We start from the raw sequence: 16,898 nt of genomic DNA on the forward strand, positions 1-16,898 counted from the left end.
AATACGTGGAGACACAGGTAAAAAATGGGCCCGGCACCAGGAGATTAGGAACTCCACTCACTAACATCTCTGCACTAGCCTGTCTAGCTGAGATGACGACTCAGGACAGATCTCTGCTGAAACAGAAGCTAATGCAATTATTTCGTTCTCGGAAGGGAAACGCCAAGCTGCAACAGTGCTACCATCAGAATTCTGAAGTACCAAAGAGCTTAGCCGGAACTAAACCGAGGCCACCCCCATGAAGAGCCAGCAGCCCCGGGTGTGGTAGGTAACAAATTTTGAGCCCCAGGGTCCGTCCGGGTTCGAAGGCTCCTTCCTCCGGACAAGCAGCAGGATCTCAGGACAGGTAGCCAGGGGCCAGGCGACCTCTCCTACCTTGCTTGACTCGGGGATCCCTGGCACTGGCAGCGGCGGCGGGGGGCGGCCTGGCCACCGGCTTCTTGCTTTGGGCCTCCCCGGCAGCACCGGCCTCGGCGGATTTGGCTCTGGAAGCAGACACGGCCGCCCGGACCGCTGCGGCTGCCGGCGCCTTGTGTTTCTTGTTCTTGCCGCCCATGTTGCAGCTGTGGTAGAAGATTCCTCGCGGCCCAGGCCCCGGCGCCACCACAGGACAGCCACCGAGAGCTCTTCCTTCACATTCCCCGGCTCCGGCGCCGCCACCCTGCGTCCTCCATCCGGGCTTTTCGGGCAGGGGCGACCGCTGCCTCGCAATTGGTCCGATTCTCCAAGCTCCGCCTTTTTGCGTGCCCGAGTACCTGCCGCATGGCGCCGGGCTCCCTCTTAGCCATTGAGCTGCCTACTCAGTAGAGGTCGGAAAGAAAAAGAAAGATCAAAAAGGAAAAAAGTCCGGAGAGAATTTCCGCGCGTCGTGCGACTGGACTTCTTTTGTCTCCCACGGGCCACTGTTTTGCCTTTACTGGGCGTCACTGGGCGGTCGCGGGGCATCGTGGGAAGGAAGGTTATTCGGTCTCACAGCTCTGAAAGATGGCGGACGCATTCGGGGATGAGCTGTTCAGCGTGTTTGAGGACGACTCGACCACTGCGGCCGGCACCAAAAAAGACAAGGAAAAGGAGAAGGGGAAATGGAAGGGGCCTCCAGGGTCTGCAGACAAGGCTGGGTAAGGAAAATATACCAGTTATTTTTATTTCTTCTTTCGGTGCTAAGGGAAGAAAACACGACTCCGTTATGAAGAGCACGAGAAAGTGAGGTGTACGTTGAGTGGCGTCGGTAAGTGAAGGGGTTTGAGAAAAAAGTTGGAGCAGGGGAAAGAATGTTGGTTCGAGGAAACGGGGTCTTGGCGTTTCGTGATGTAGGCAGGCAGCGCGAGCTTCTGACGCTTCGCTTTCCTTGCGTCCGTGTCGCCAGGTTCCCCTATCATCGCGGTGAGTTGCGGGCAGGTAAGCTGTCCGTTAGGTTGTATAATCACAGCACCGGCACAACACCTGGCACACGGTGTTTAGTAAACGAAACAGATGATGAGTTGAGTAAAGGGGGAAGAAGCTTAGAAAAGTGATTTGAATTGATTTGGGGGTGAGGAGGAAGGACAAATAGCAACAGGAGAAGGGAGAAATTTAGTCTCCGAGCAGTAGTTTTCTCTCTCATAAGATGGAGATAATAGTCCCTACTACTAGGGTTGTTGTGCGGATTAAATCAGGTAATACGTGTAAAGCACCTAACAACGTTTAGCACATTAGAAAGTAATGAACGCTAGCTGTCGTGAGTTTATTTAGAAAATTCTTTAAAATTACTGGATTCTACACATATGTGTAGACTGATGCATATAACCACCAAAAAGTGTACAAAACTGTTTATAGTAGAACAAGGAAAAGCTATTACTTGAATTAGATAAAGTAAGGTGACTCATTATTAATCAACAAAGTGTATTCTTGGCATGGAGGGGGAGATACCTGATAGACGCTTGAAATTAAATTAAATATGATTTTTGCTCTCCAGGAATTCAGTCTAGGTGAGAAGATAGAACAGATACACATTTTAAAGAGTTACAGTACAGGTTAGTAAGGGATGGACCTAAAATGAGTGTTAGGTACAGTTAAGTGTTATAGAAGTTGAGGAAAGGGAGATATCTAGTTGTGCTTTTGGGGGAGGTTTACATGCGAGAGAATATTCTGGATTGAGGAAATGGCATGTTAATGGTGCCAAGATATTTTTAGGAGCACAAATTGGGCTAGAGGGAGTGTTTGTTTAGGGACCACAAAAAATAAGACTGGGAATATAAATTGGGTTTAGATAATGAGGGTCTTTTAATATCAAGCAGAGGAGTTTTTGGGCCTCCCCCCCCCCCCCCAGGCAGTGTCTTTCTCTGTCCCACAGGCTGGAACTTCTGGACTCAAGGGGTCCTCCCACCTCAGCCTCCTGAGTAGCTAGGGCTACAGGAACTACAGGCCTGCACTACCACAACTGGCTAATTAGAAAAAAAAATTTTTTTCCCCCAGAGATTTGGGTCTCAGGCTGGCTCAACATGTTACCCAGGCTGGTCTTGAACTCCTATACTTAAGTGATCCTCCCGTCTCTGCCTCCCAAAGTGCTGGGATTACGGGCATGAGCCACCAAGCTAGTCCCAAGCCGAGGAGTTTTTTATTTCATTTTTAAAACCCAGTTGAACAAGATTTTTTATGTTTTTGTTTCCTAACTTAGTGATTGTATAAATAGAATAATAGTTTAGGAAAATCAATATGGTAGTGGTTGGCAGGGTACCTGTATACTGAAAAAGAATAGACACTCATAATAAGAAGGTAAATTAGTAAAGTGTTTCAGTTATCCAGTTATAGAAGTGAAAAGACCTTCAACTCAGGAGGTGGCAGAAGGGATGAAAAGATAGGAACATGTAAAGGAAAAAATTTGACAGGCCTTAATTAATTAAGGAAAACAATGGAAAGAGAGTCAAAAGATTTTTAATTTGGATGTCAGGGTAAAAAAAAATAAGTTCAGAGGTTTTAATTTGGAGATTAAATTGGCTTGAGACAAAGTGAGATGATGGTCGTATACCTGTATGGAAATGTCCATTGGGTAGTTTTAATAGAAGTTTAGAGAGAGATCAGGAGTGGAGGTATATATTTGAATGTCATTTGAATTGGTGCTTGTTGAGGTGGAGATCCCTGTGGGAAAGTATAATGTTACTTAGCACAGAACTACTGGAGAAGATGCATAACACTAAAGGAGAGATTAGAGGGATAGCAGAAAAATCTGTGTGAAATGTCACATAAACGTAGAACAAAGAGGAAAAATTGTCTTCCCCTCATTGATTTGGAGGGAGTGGGAGAGTTTGGGGGAACTTTTCAGGGAAAATGAGAAAGGAGGACAGGTTCTTTTTATTTTTTTCAAGACAGGAATTAATAGTTGCTAGTGTGTTTAAATGGGCAACTCTGACATTATGAAGACAATATGTATATACTTTACCTCAAAATGACTAGGGTAAAATTAGTTTGAATTGCAGGATAGTAGGGACAAGCTGTTTCACAAACTTCCACTGTGAAAATTGAGGAAATAAAAATAATCTAATTTACATTTTAATTTTATTGGGAAATATGTGAACATTAGAGAAAGGAAATAAGAAAACAAGTACATTAGTAGATTAAGGGGCTTTGTTTACTACCAACAATTCTAGCTAGACCTTGTCTTCTAGGTATTTTTAGGAAAAAGTCCAATTTACCTGATTGCAACTATCATTATTTGTGTGAATCATGATTCCCATCTGATCTTTGTAACACAGGAGGGCAAATCATGGAACTTTAGAAGAAATTGTCCTACGTATTTAATACTCTAGACCAAGTAGAGATTTTTTTTAAAAAAACTATGAGAATTGTCAAACTGTATATATTATATAAAAAATGTATGAAGAACTTCATGTACCCATAACTCAGCTTCAGCGATATCAGGTCATGGTCAATGTCTTCCCATGCCTTCTTTTTTTTTTTTTTTTTTTTTTTTTTTTTTTTTTTTTTAAGACAGGGTCTTGTTCTGTCTTCTGGGATGGAATGTAGTGGTGCCATGATAGCTCACTGTAACCTCAAACTCCTGGGGCCTTGAGCAATCCTCCTGCCTTAGGCTCTCAAATAGCTGGGACTACAGGCATGCCCCATCACACCTGGCTAATTTTTCTATTTTTTTGTAGAGACGAGATCTTGCTGTTGGTCAGGCTGGTCAGGAACTCCTGGCCTCAAGTGATCCTCCTTCCTGGACCTCCCTGCTGCCCCGCCCTCCCCTTTTTAAAATCAAATGCTACCCATCTTGTTTTTTTCTCCCTGAATGTTTCAGTATTCATCTCGTCCAACAAAATAATAAATATTTCCTTAATATCATTGAATACTCAATCCCCAGTGAGATTTCCCCATTCATCTCAAAAGTTTTTTGGTAGTTGGTATTTGAATCAGGATACAGAAAAAGCCCATACACTGTTTGGTTGTTACTATATATTCCTTAAGTCTTTTATTCTGTAACAGCCTCCCTCTTTTTTTCCTTATGCCATTGATTTCTTTTTGGAGGGATGGGTGAGGGGAGAAACCAAGCTCTTCTCCCGTGGAGTTTCCCACATCTTGGATTTGCTTTCTTAAGCTGTCATTTAACTTAACTCCTCTGTCCTCAAGTATTTACTGTAAACTGTCTTTACTTCTAGAGCTGCACTGTCTGATGTAATAGTCACTATTCACACGTAGCTATTGAGCACTTAAACTATGACTTGTAAATTGAAATGTGAGGTAAGTGTAAAATACACACAAGATTTTGAAAACTTAATATGAAAAAAATTGTAAAATTGCTCATTAATTTTTATATTGATTATAATTGAAGTGCTAATATTTTGCATATGTTGAGTTAAATGAAATGTATTAAATTTATTTTACTTGTTTCTTTTTACCTGTTTTTAATGTGGTTACCTAGAAAATTTCAAATTGTATACATAGCTTGCATTATGTATGTTATATATTAGTGCTGATCTAGTGGCTTGATTAGATTCAGGTTCAATTGTTTCAGATAACGATACTTTTTAGTGGCACAACATATTTCCTATTGCATTACACCATGAGACATACAATGTCTGCTTGTTCCACTCTTCTGAGATTGATCAATCGGTTAAAATAGTGTCAGCCTAATTCCTCATCAGCCTTTCACGTGATGGCTATAGCACCTGTTGATGATTGCCTAGGTCCATTATTTCGTTAGTAGTTGTAAAATATGACTTGGAAATTGAAATATGAGGTGAGTGTAAAATACACACCTGTGATTTTCTATTTTTATCATTTCTTTCTGCATTTATTACCTAAAATCCATCTATAGAAAAAAAGAACATTCCCTCATCAGCTGTTTGTTTACCTTGAAATATTAATATAATTCATAAAGAAAGGTCAGGATAAATGCTTGATTCTTTCATGTTATCAATTTTAAGAGAGATAAGTTGTGCCCTAAAGGAACTTTCAGTGGTGACCAATATGGGTATATGATTATGTATTTAGCCTCTGGATGAATGGATAGATTTTTATTTATTTTATATGTCTTACTCCTTTCACTTATTTTCTTTTTCTTTTTTTTAAACTTTATTGGGGTATAATTGAAGTACAGTAAACCATCACCACAATCAAGATACACATTTTCATCATCTCCAAAGTTTTTTGTGTTGCCCACCCGCCCCCACCAAAGAGAAGGAGTCTCACTCTGTCACCCAGGCTGGAGTGCAGTGGACTGATCATAGCTCACTTCAGCCTTGAACTCTTGGGCTCAAGTGATCATCCTGCCTCAAACTCCTGGGTAGTGGGACTACAGCCATGTGCCACCATACTGGCTAATTTTTTTGTTTTTATAGAGATGAGATCTTGCTTTGTTGCCCAGGCTGGTCTCAAAGTCCTGACCTGAAGCGATCCTCCCACCTCAGCCTTCCAGAGTGTTGGGATTACAGGTGTGAGCCACTGTACCCAGATTTTTGCCCCTTTTTGATGCAACCCTATCACCACTCCAGATCCCAGGTAATCACTGATCTTTCCGTCAATGTAGAACTGCTTGTATTTTCTAGAATTTTATTTAAATTTGTTAAAAATTTTATTTAAATACAGTATGTATTCCTTTTTACCTGGCTTCTTTTACTCAATCCACGGTTTTTGAGATTCATTCTTGTTGTGGCATGTATCAGTAGTTTGTTTCTTTTTATTGCTGAATAGTACTCTGTTTCTGGATATACCATATTTGTTTATGCCTGCATCTATTAATGGACATTTAAGTTGTTTCTATTATTATTTTTGATACTTGGATTTCCAGTCTTAAGTCAGTGAGAGCCCTTCAAGTTGGCTTTGCGTCTTTTTGACAATACCCAATCAATCTTTCCATAGCTTATATTCTTTCTGGATTTTCTGGACTCGCTACACATTTTCAGCCCCAGACCTGGAATTAGCCATTTCTCTAAGGAGTCTTTAGTTCCTTATAGTGAGAAATGTTATTTAGGGCTTAGAATGTACAATGCTACTGGATTTCATTGCTTTTAGGCCTTTATCATGCAAAGAACTAGGGAATCTTCTTAGAAAAAATACAATTGATACTGACATTTCCAAGACAATTCATATCATAGGGTTTTTAATTTATCTTTGATTTTTATAATTGTGTCCTTTTTTTTGCTGAAAATCCTCATTCCTAATGACAATTACCTAATTAAACTTTATCTTACATATACCTATAATAGCTTAAAGATAAGAGTGATAATATTGCCATTAGGAATAAAATATTAAATGCAGTTTATGGTTCTGTTTGTCCTTAGAATATATCACACCAATAGTAAATACTCTATAGTAGTTCTTTTCTCTAAATGTTTATGCTACTAACTTGGTATTTATTGTGTTCATTTGTTTCAGTGTATTTTCAGTTTTAAAGATTACTAAAAATTTAATTTTTAAGAAATGTGAAACATGTTATGGTTCCCAGATAAAAAATATAAAACGTACATTCTTGCTTCCATCCTGCCCCATCTGCCGTTTTCTTCTTTTCCTTTAGTTTTTGCTTTATCCTTTATTTCTCTTCAAAAATATCAAATTGTGTGCATGTGCACACACACATGTGCATGTCTGTCTTCTTTACTCCTCACGTCTTGTGATGGCATTTAAAAACTGTAATTTAGCTTGCTTTTTACACTTAATATTAGGACAGAGATCATTCTATATCAATATATAGAGATCTTTTTTATAGCCGCATAGCTGTAATCTATTGTGTTGGATTGATTCAGTCAGTGCTCTTAATGAATGTTGTATTACTTTTAGTCTTTTGCTATTAAAAATGATGTAGCAGTGAATACTCTTGTACATGTCCATTTTTTGGTTGTTGTTTTTTGTTGTTTTATCTTTGGGATAGATTCCTAGAATTGGAACTACTAGGTCAAAGGGTAATTAAGTGTGTATTTTCGCTAGGTGTTGCCAAATTCCCCTCCACAGGAGATGTACCATTTTGTGTTTTCAACAATGTGGTAGGCAAAGTGATGATCCCCTAATGAGGTCCATGTCCCAATCCTTAAAACCTTTGAAAATGTTAGATTACATGGCAACCTAACATGTTTGTTGCTATTACATAAATGGAATCATTTAAAATATATTCTTTTGCATCTGGCTTTGGTTTAGCATTGTTTGTACAATTCATGACTGTAGCTGTAGTAGTGATTCTCAAAGTGTGATTGAGTTTTGGTGTGGAATCAAAGGGGGAAAGCCACAATTATCTGAAGTCTATTAAAATACTCTGCCCTTTTTCAACTACGTATCTGTATGAGGCTGGATTTTTCTTCATATGCTTTAACCAAAACAATGTATCACAACAAGTTGAATATAGAAACAGATAAGAGTCCAGCTGTTTCTATTAAGCCAGATGTTAAATATATTTACAAAAATATAAAACAATGGCATTCTCATTAAAAAATTTTTTTGGAAAATAGTTATTTTTTTTTTTACCAAAAATGTTAATTATGTTACTATGTGATAGTTTTATTGTTGCCATTTTAAAGTGAAGCAATAAGTAAATATTTTAAAAAATTTTAGTTTTAAAATCTAATAATGGCAATAAATATAACACCATAAACAAAATTCTTTGCAGTCCTTCGTAACTTTTAAAATTGGGAAAAGATTCTGAAACCAAAAAGTTTCAGCAACTGACCTGGTATTGTCTAATCTTCACTGACAAGGAATGATGGTGAACTCCTTTTCATATGCTTGTTGCCCATTTGTATATCATCTTTTGTGAAGTGCCTGTTAGGTCTTTTGCTCATTCTTTAAATTGGGCTGTCTTTTTAAAAAATTGACTTATCCTCACCCTCAATATTTTAGATACCTTTTAAAGTTATGTTTCAGATATCTTCTCCCACTCTTGTCTCTTTACTCTCTTAATGCCTTTTGATTAACAGAAATTCCTAATTGTAGTGCGTTCGATTTACCACACTTTTTGGTTAGTAGTTTTATGTCATGTTTAAGAAATCATGAAGATGATTTTCTCATTCTGGAGTCTTTATTGTTTTTGCCTCTTCATAGTTATATCTAAAATTCACAGGGAATCGATTTTCGTGTATGATGAGGGTAGAGGTCAGAGTGGATTCCCCTATGGATATGCAGTCTCCTGAGCACTATTTATTGTCACTACTTTTGACCAGCAAATCTAACTAAAAAAAAAAAAAAATTTTCCAAATAGTTATGTCATGCCATCATAGAAGGCATTAAATGTTTATTGAAGGTCCTCATATAAATGTCTAATGGTGTCTTAATTTATAATTTTAAAGAAAATTATGTTAATAGTTATGTTAGTGTGAGTTTTAAAATATTTTTAAAACAAAGCTTCCAAGAAAATATGAAATGTCAAAGGAGTAATGTTCAGTTTTACTAGTTATAAATTTAGTATTCTGGGCTCTAGCCAGTTTTGATTTGTAACATTCATCTATTTAAAATATGGCCGTTAATGCTATGAAGCAGTATTTTATGGTATCACTCACAAAGTAAAAACTGATATTATGGAATTAATTCTGAACTATTTACTTATCAGGAAACGTTTTGATGGCAAATTACAATCAGAATCAACTAATAGTGGAAAAAATAAGAGAGATGCAGATTTTGAAGGCACAGATGAACCCATCTTTGGGAAGAAGCCCAGGATAGAAGAGTCAATAACTGAAGACTTAAGGTAATATTTCCATGGTCATAAATGTTAGTAACTCTTAATTTAGGTGGTTGCATGAAATTTTAAAAATTGATTATATTGATACTTTTAAAAAGTATTTGCTAAGTTAGAGAAAGAAAGGTAAATATTCTGTGTATATTCATATAAGCATGTAAATATAGAACATTTATCTGAATTTGGGGAATTAGAAGACAATATATAAAAGACTCATCTTTTACTACTTTAGAATCCAATTTTGAGAAAGAATCTTAAAGCCTGATTTTTTTGAAAGAAAGAAATACATGTTTCCCTTATTCATTAATGTCTCAAGAAGAGGATCACTGGAAGAGTGGAATAAAAGGAAAGAATAAAACTGACCCAATGAAAGGAATAAGTGGGAAGGAACATTGGAGAAATTAGATTTTCATTGTCACATGTAGGAGTAGAGTGGCTATGAATTTCAAGACTCCCGCCATGGATATCTGTGGCTGAAATAGCTGGTATTTATCTGATTTTGAAAGCTGGAAATTTATAAAAGTTGATGCCAGTATCTTTGGGTGGCCTGTTTCCTATTGTGGTGATGCTCTTTACAACTTTGCTTCTCGCTTCTTATGTGCCATATTCTAGCTTGGCCCTACCATGAAGAGTTTATTATTTCTATGATTTTTTTTTTAACCATTTAACTATTGTTATAGCTAATAAAATTATCTACTATAAATAGGGATAGATGTGTCACTGAAATATTTAAGATACACCATTTGCCCAAGCTACTGTAATAGGTTATAAAATAATATTGGTAGTATAAAATCGTTGTTTCTTATTGTTGAAACTTTTGAGTTTTATCCAAAATATTATTATTAACTTAAAGGAAATATCAGAAGCACGGTAAATAAGAGAGTAATGAATCTACCACAGACATTCATCTATTTTTCTTCAGTTTATCGGCAGTTGTGTCCTTTCAAAGACCAGAGAACCTTGATGAATATAACTTGCAATTTTGAGGACAATAAGGAAAACTTCTATGAATTGTAGCAATATCTGAATTGGGCTAGCCTATTTTGTACTTTCTATTGTATAATGGTTTTTATAACCAGCTTTGTATTTTGAAGTAGTGACAATGGTTTGTGAAGTTACTTTTTATTTAAAGTAGTTATTGGAACTAAGCTGACATAATTCTTTGGATAATATATTTGCTAGTCTGTTGTGTATTTGTAAAAAAGATGTTAACTGACTGGGCTCAGTGGCTCGCGCCTGTAATCGTAGCACTTTGGGAAGCTGAGGCAGAAGGATCCATTGAGCCCAGGAATTGGGGTTGTTATGAGCCATGATAATGGCACTGCACTCTAGCTGGGGTGACAGAAGGAGGCTGTCTCAAAGGAAAAAAAAAGAGATGTTAACTGACCATTTTGGATTTTCAGCATGTATGTGAATAATGTGAAAAAAATTTCTGAATAGCAGAAGTTTTTCTGATTTGGAACACTAATAATTGGGCAGTATCATTTTCCTTAACAATACAGATGAGAGGCTTATCAAATTATAGAAAAATAACTTATTTTTATGTAACTTTAACAATTTTCTTTTGAAGTCTGGCAGACCTGATGCCCAGAGTCAAGGTACAATCAGTTGAAACTGTTGAAGGGTGTACACATGAGGTAAGTGCAAATGGCATACAGTAGGTTAGTGTTAATAGATGTGATTTTTCTTTGAACTGTCTAGTATAATGATCAGCAGGCAGTTTAGCCTTGAGGGCCTTTGAAACAACAAATAGTTTGGGGTGCACATAATCTAGTGGAAGAGCCGGGGTTTTTTGTAATTAAACCTGAATTCAATCCTGGCCCAGCCTTTTTCCTAACTACAATCTTGGGTAAATTTCTTAACCTTTTGAACATTGGTTTTTTAATATGTAAATTTGGAATAAGGAGATCTACCTCATGGGGTGGTTATGAAGATTATATAAGAAAAGTACTCAGCACAGAGTAGATATTTAGTACATGTTCATTTTCATGCTACTAAAGTCAAGTAACAGTGCTATTTTTGCAGGTTACATCTTATTTTATGTCTTGCTCCAGTGACTGAGAAATTGCAGTGTCTTTGTTCTGCCACAAGATGGTGGTCATTGATAGCTTTTAGTATCCTTTAGCTGTGAGAATTTAAACATGAAGGGGACATAAGAGAATTAGAACACTATTTCCCTCTTAAGCCTTTTATCATTACAGTATAAACCTTAGAGCAAGTTAGAACTACTGGTACTTGGAGAATCTTTTGAAAAGTCTATTGAATAAACAGTAATTCCAAATTAACAAAAATTGCTTTTGATATAGATTTAGAACTTTCTCTTTTAAAATACCTATTTGTCTACTGAAAGTCCTTTATGTTTCTTTAGAAAGAGCACTTAGTCTGGCTGGTATAATATCCGTTGGATCATTCCTTCAAGATTTATGTTAGAACCTGTTCAATCCTCTGCGCTTACAAACAATGGGAAAAAATACACATACACACCCCATTCCTCAGGAGGTCAAAAGCTCTTTCTGTGCTCCACAGTTATCTTCAAGCCCACCATTCTGTCACCTCCTTTCACTTTCTCAGCAGGCTAACTTTACCTTATACTTCAGAAGCTTGAAGATATTAAATTGAGTGTCCTCTGATTATAACCTCCATTACCAAGCCTATCTGTACTTGTCACATCTCCCTTCCAGGCTAAGGATGGTGGTTCTGCCAGTGTTCTTGGTTGTATCTTATACTGTCTCCACTAAGACGTTTCTTTTCATTTTCCTTTGACTGTTTCTAGAGTCTCCTTTTTTCTGTTTGCCATTTCTTATCAGTGTATGGAACAAAAGTTTCTCTTTTGTTCTAGGTTGATTTTCAGCCACTGTATGGTTTTCTTCTTCCCTGTTGTTCCAGGAAAATCCTGGGACAGTATTGAAAAACTGTCCCCAAACTGAGAGGGAGCCAAGAGACCAAAGAATGACTCAGACAAGTCCACCTTGCTGAGTTAGATGACTTTATTAGAGGCTGCTTACAAAGGCACTTGCTCCTGGGCGGCATAGGAATTTCTTTCTTGCCTGCAGGATCTGCATCATTGTTGCCGCCTTAAATCCCCTGCCAATGAGTGAAGCAGAACTTTTACATTGTAACATTGTTCACAGTGAAACAAATCACACCGGTGATACTATCATCGTGGGCTGTCATACAACCCGTGTTATGTTAATAATATTATAATTTCCTAGTAGGCAGAGATTTTAGTATTACAGTTAGCTAAAAGGCACTGTAAGATAGCTAAAGCAGTTTTAAAGCAATGAGGACTGGTCTGAGCTGGCTGTTTCAGGGCAGGAAAGTGCTGGGCACTCCCCCCAAGGCTAGTCATCCTGGTACTTGCTTAATCTACTTTGTAACAATTTCGTGAGCCCTCCAGGCTAGCACAGTGTTTCTGTTCTGTGGTAGGGGACTTGCATTTTTCCCTCACAAATTGTACTCATTTATTCAGTACTTACCTTTTGAGTACTTGGTGCATTTTATTATGTATTGAAGATAAAGACATAAACAAAAGAGACATGGTCCCTTCCTTCTCAGAGCTGTCTGTTTGAAGAACCCCTGTTAGACTTTCCAAACTTCCATTCATTTTTTAAATCCACTACAGTTAGATTTCTTGTCTCCATTTCTTTGAAACTGCTCCATCAAAAATCACCAGTGAGCAATTGCTAAGTATTTGACTCTTGATCATCCTGCCGGTGTTCTATTTTTCTGACTCCTTAGTCTCTTAGACTTCTCTTCTACATGTCATATGTTATTGTTACCCAGACTGTTCTGAGAGTAAAACATAACTCTTTGATTCTTATGGATGCGAAAACGTAATTTTGTTTTTGCTGTTGTTATATCCGAGAGATGTTAAAAATCTATGCTGATATTCTTATTCATGTCATAGAAAGTGTCAGGAGAGATGGTAAGGGAGGTCAACTAACCAATGAGTTATGCACAACAGGTTGGTCGTACCTTAGTGGAGATCACACCATGATTTAGAGTTGTTACATTTTCAGATCTAGGAATTTGATTTTGTTAATGGTGTCAAGAATTGGACACTTTAGGATAGACTCACTTTCATCATACTTGTTAAAGATGGAGGTATATTGAAGAATCTCATTTCAAACTTAATTTAATGAATAAGTCATCTTCTCACTATTAAACTATTTAATACCTGAGATTAAGAATTATAATAAAGGGGAATATATTGTCTTAAAGGAAAAACTGGTGAAAACTATCCCTATCCCCCAAAAGTGTTCATTCACTAATAAAAACAACTTGTAAGTTAACTCTCTCCTAAACTGTGCTGGACAAACTATCAAATCTAACTTTTAGTACCCTTTTATAGGTTTCATTTAGAGCATCACATTTCTTCTGACACATTCTTCATACTGGGTATTATTTATAAGGTTTCATAATTTATTAGATTTTACTTTTCTTAATTATAGTCAGATTCCATCATTCCTTTCTGAAACTACCCACATCACCTTGATTATAATTGAGTTGCAAGTTTACTGACAATCTCAATATTTCTAAGGCAGCTAATCTCATCTAATACTTGTTTATTGAAGTTTTGCTCTTTGAAATAATTCCTAATTTCTGTGTGTGCTTTACTTGATCCTGTGGACTATTTATACATTAATTGGTTAGATTCCTACTGTACAGGTAGGAATATGTAAACATTGCCAGTATTAACTTTTAAGTCATGGGGATTTAAGTATATTGTGAACTCCAGGTCTTAATCTTTACTGGAGGAAAATTAATTCCCTGTTCTGGAATATAGTAACTATCATTTTATTTTACATAGTTTTCTTTCATGTGGTGATGTCCTGTTTTATGTCTGTTCAGGTTTTTTGAGCATTGATTAATGTCAGGCAGTACATTAGGTATGGAAAATATAAAGATACCCAAGATAGGTCCTAGACCTTAATAAACACACAATTTCTTCAGTGAGATAAACATAAGCTTTCAATTATGATTAGACAAATGCCAGTAGAGGTATTTTTTGAATGTTGAAACTTTAGTTTTTTGCTTTTCTCCTAAAGGTAGTTGTTTAATTTGCAGTGTCTAAGGCTTTCAGAAACACTCTGGTTCATCACTTTTACTTTTCAAACCATCACTGGTAAGTGCTGAGTACATCAATTCTCAGATAGTAAGTTGATGATTTTTTGTTTTTAACTTTGACATCAGGTCGCACTTCCTGCAGATGAAGATTATTTACCACTTAAACCTCGAGTTGGAAAAGCTGCAAAGGTCTGTACTTTGGATGATATAGTTTGTACAGTTTTGTGAGTCTCTTTTTCTTAAAAATAAACTATTTCAAATGAGATTCTTGTACTTTCTTGTGTGTATGTGTGTGTGTGTATGTGTCTGGGTGTGTCTGGATGTGTTCGTATGTATGTATGTATATCAAGAAGAAGACAACTGGAGAAAAATGATATAGTGAGAACCAAATAAGAAACCATGCTAGAAACCAACCATCATGTGATGAGATTTTAAAACATCCTAAAATAGTGATTCTTAGCCTTTAAGAAAAAAAATCTAATGAAAGTTAAATAAATGCATGTGTACAAGTTTTGCCTATAGTTTTAGCAGTTTAACAAGATTCCAGTGAAACCCAAACTCTGTGCCCTTAGTAGATGGATTTCAAAGTCCTGATAGACCTTAAAAGGTTAACAGATTTTTAAGGTTAAATATTCCAAGTAATCTTCTGTAAATAAAAAAGGCAAAATGGTGTAGTAAGCGTAAACTCTTCAAGTCTAATAGATGTATTATTCTACCTCTGCTGCGTGAACTTAGTGAGGGACTTGACTTTTCAGCACTTTAGAGTTCCCGTCTATGAAAAGAAATAATATCTGTGTAAGAGGTTGTGAAAATTAATAATAATAATGGAGAATATGTTGCACAGTACCTATCACAGAGCATGTTTTTGATAAATGGTAATGATTCTTATTAATAATATATACAAATATAGTATAATAATTGAAAGATAGCAGAATTAACCTCTGTGTTGTCTGGATAAAGATGTTTTCTATTCTTCCTGATTTTCGTTAGTGGGTGATATGTTTTCTAAGTAGAATCATAAAAGAATGCTCCCAGAACACTGAATGCTCCCAGAACACTTTTAGGAGTAACCTCTGTTTTGATTTTAAGTGTGCTCTGATATGGCTAGGTATTTTCATGCAGATACTAATTAATATTTTGTTTTTATAGGAATACCCATTCATTCTTGATGCTTTTCAAAGAGAAGCCATTCAATGTGTTGATAATAATCAGTCTGTTTTAGTGTCTGCACATACGTCAGCAGGAAAAACTGTTTGCGCTGAGTAAGTAGCTCTCTTTTTAAATGAAATCTTAAGATCGCTTTGTTTCTCATCTCTTTAAAAGTTCTTTTCTGTTTGATTTCTGCAAATAAACACAGTTTTACTAGTCTCTTTCTATTTTGAGTGACTTTAATTTTTTTTTCCTGTCTTACTGTACTGGCTAGGACCTCCAGTACAATGTTCAGTAGAAGTGGTGAAAGGTGGCATTCTTGCCTTGTTCCTAATATTAGGGAAAACATACTCAGTCTTTTATCATTAAGCATGATATTACCTATGGGTTTTTCATGGATCCCTTTTATCAGTTTGAGGAACTTCTCCTCTGTTACTAGTTTGCAGAGATTTTATCTCTGTATGTGTATATGTACACGCACATAAAATACTTAGATACTGGATTTTGTCAAGTGCTTTTTTTTTTGCATCTATTGAAATTATTTTTTTTTTCTGCTAGTGTGATGGATTACTTTCATTTTTTTAAATGATAAACCTGAGATAAGCTTCACTTGATCATGACATCTAACCCTATTACATATTGTTGGATTCAATTTGGTTTGTTAAGAATTTTTGCATCTGTGTTCATAGCAGGTATTAGTTTTTAGTTTTATTATATGTCTTTCTGGTTTGGGTATCAGGGTACTATTTGTTTCTGGTTTTTTTTTTTTTTTTTTTTTTTCTGATTAATCTGGCTAGAGGTCTATCAATTATGTTGATCTTCACAAAAAAACAGTTTTTGGTTTCATTGCTTTTCTCTCTGTTCTGTTTTCTATTTCATTGATTTTCACTCTGATCTTTATTTTCTTCTACTTTGGACTTCATTTGCTTTTCTTTCTAGTTTCTTAAGAAGCAAAGGAGGTAATTGATTTAAGACCTTTCTTTTTCTAGCATATGCCTTTAGTCATGGAAATTTCCCTGTAATATTGCAATAGCTGCTTCTCACAAATTTTATTATGTTCAATTTGATGTGTCTGTAAAATGTTTTTGATATGTTTTAAAAGTAATAGGTCTTGAAAGGTTGTATTAGATCCATTTTTTTGTATGGCATCATTTTCCTTCTGTCTGAAGAAATTCCTTTAGCATTTTTGGTAGGGCAAATCTGATGATTTTTAACTTTTGTTATGTCTAAAAAAGTCTTACCTTTTCATTTTTGAAAGATATTTTCCCTTGAGATAAAATTCTAAATTTTTTTAAAGATTGCTTTTGACTTGCATAGTTTTTAACAAGACATCCACTATGATCTTTACCTTCGTTCCCCTGTACATAATGTGTCTTTTTCTATCTGGCTGCTTTTAAGATTTTATCTTTATCATTGGTTTTAAGCAGTTTGTTTATATTAGACCACTTAAAGTTGTCTCACAACTCACTGGTGCCATGTTCCTTTTTTCTCTTTTGAGTTTCATTTTTGGGTCATTTCTAATGCTATGTTTTAAAATTTACTT

At 36.1% G+C, this 16,898-nt stretch overlaps 2 protein-coding genes across 2 annotated transcripts in view; one reads left to right on the forward strand and one right to left on the reverse strand.

The window, feature by feature from the left end:
- The window catches only part of DHX29 (DExH-box helicase 29), a 43,262-nt gene extending 42,554 nt beyond the window's left edge, over nucleotides 1-708 (reverse strand). Inside the window, exon 1 of the mRNA XM_045565654.1 lies at nucleotides 376-708. Within this exon, the coding sequence (XP_045421610.1) occupies nucleotides 376-556 (181 nt within the window). The 5' untranslated portion in view covers nucleotides 557-708. The remainder of the gene's footprint in view (nucleotides 1-375) is intronic.
- The window catches only part of MTREX (Mtr4 exosome RNA helicase), a 90,848-nt gene continuing 74,623 nt past the window's right edge, over nucleotides 674-16,898 (forward strand). Inside the window, exons 1-5 of the mRNA XM_045565655.1 lie at nucleotides 674-1,118; nucleotides 9,011-9,148; nucleotides 10,710-10,776; nucleotides 14,333-14,395; nucleotides 15,356-15,468. Of these exons, the coding sequence (XP_045421611.1) occupies nucleotides 985-1,118; nucleotides 9,011-9,148; nucleotides 10,710-10,776; nucleotides 14,333-14,395; nucleotides 15,356-15,468 (515 nt within the window). The 5' untranslated portion in view covers nucleotides 674-984. The remainder of the gene's footprint in view (nucleotides 1,119-9,010; nucleotides 9,149-10,709; nucleotides 10,777-14,332; nucleotides 14,396-15,355; nucleotides 15,469-16,898) is intronic.

Source organism: Lemur catta, chromosome 12, assembly GCF_020740605.2.
Source record: "Lemur catta isolate mLemCat1 chromosome 12, mLemCat1.pri, whole genome shotgun sequence".
Lineage (NCBI taxonomy): Eukaryota > Metazoa > Chordata > Mammalia > Primates > Lemuridae > Lemur > Lemur catta.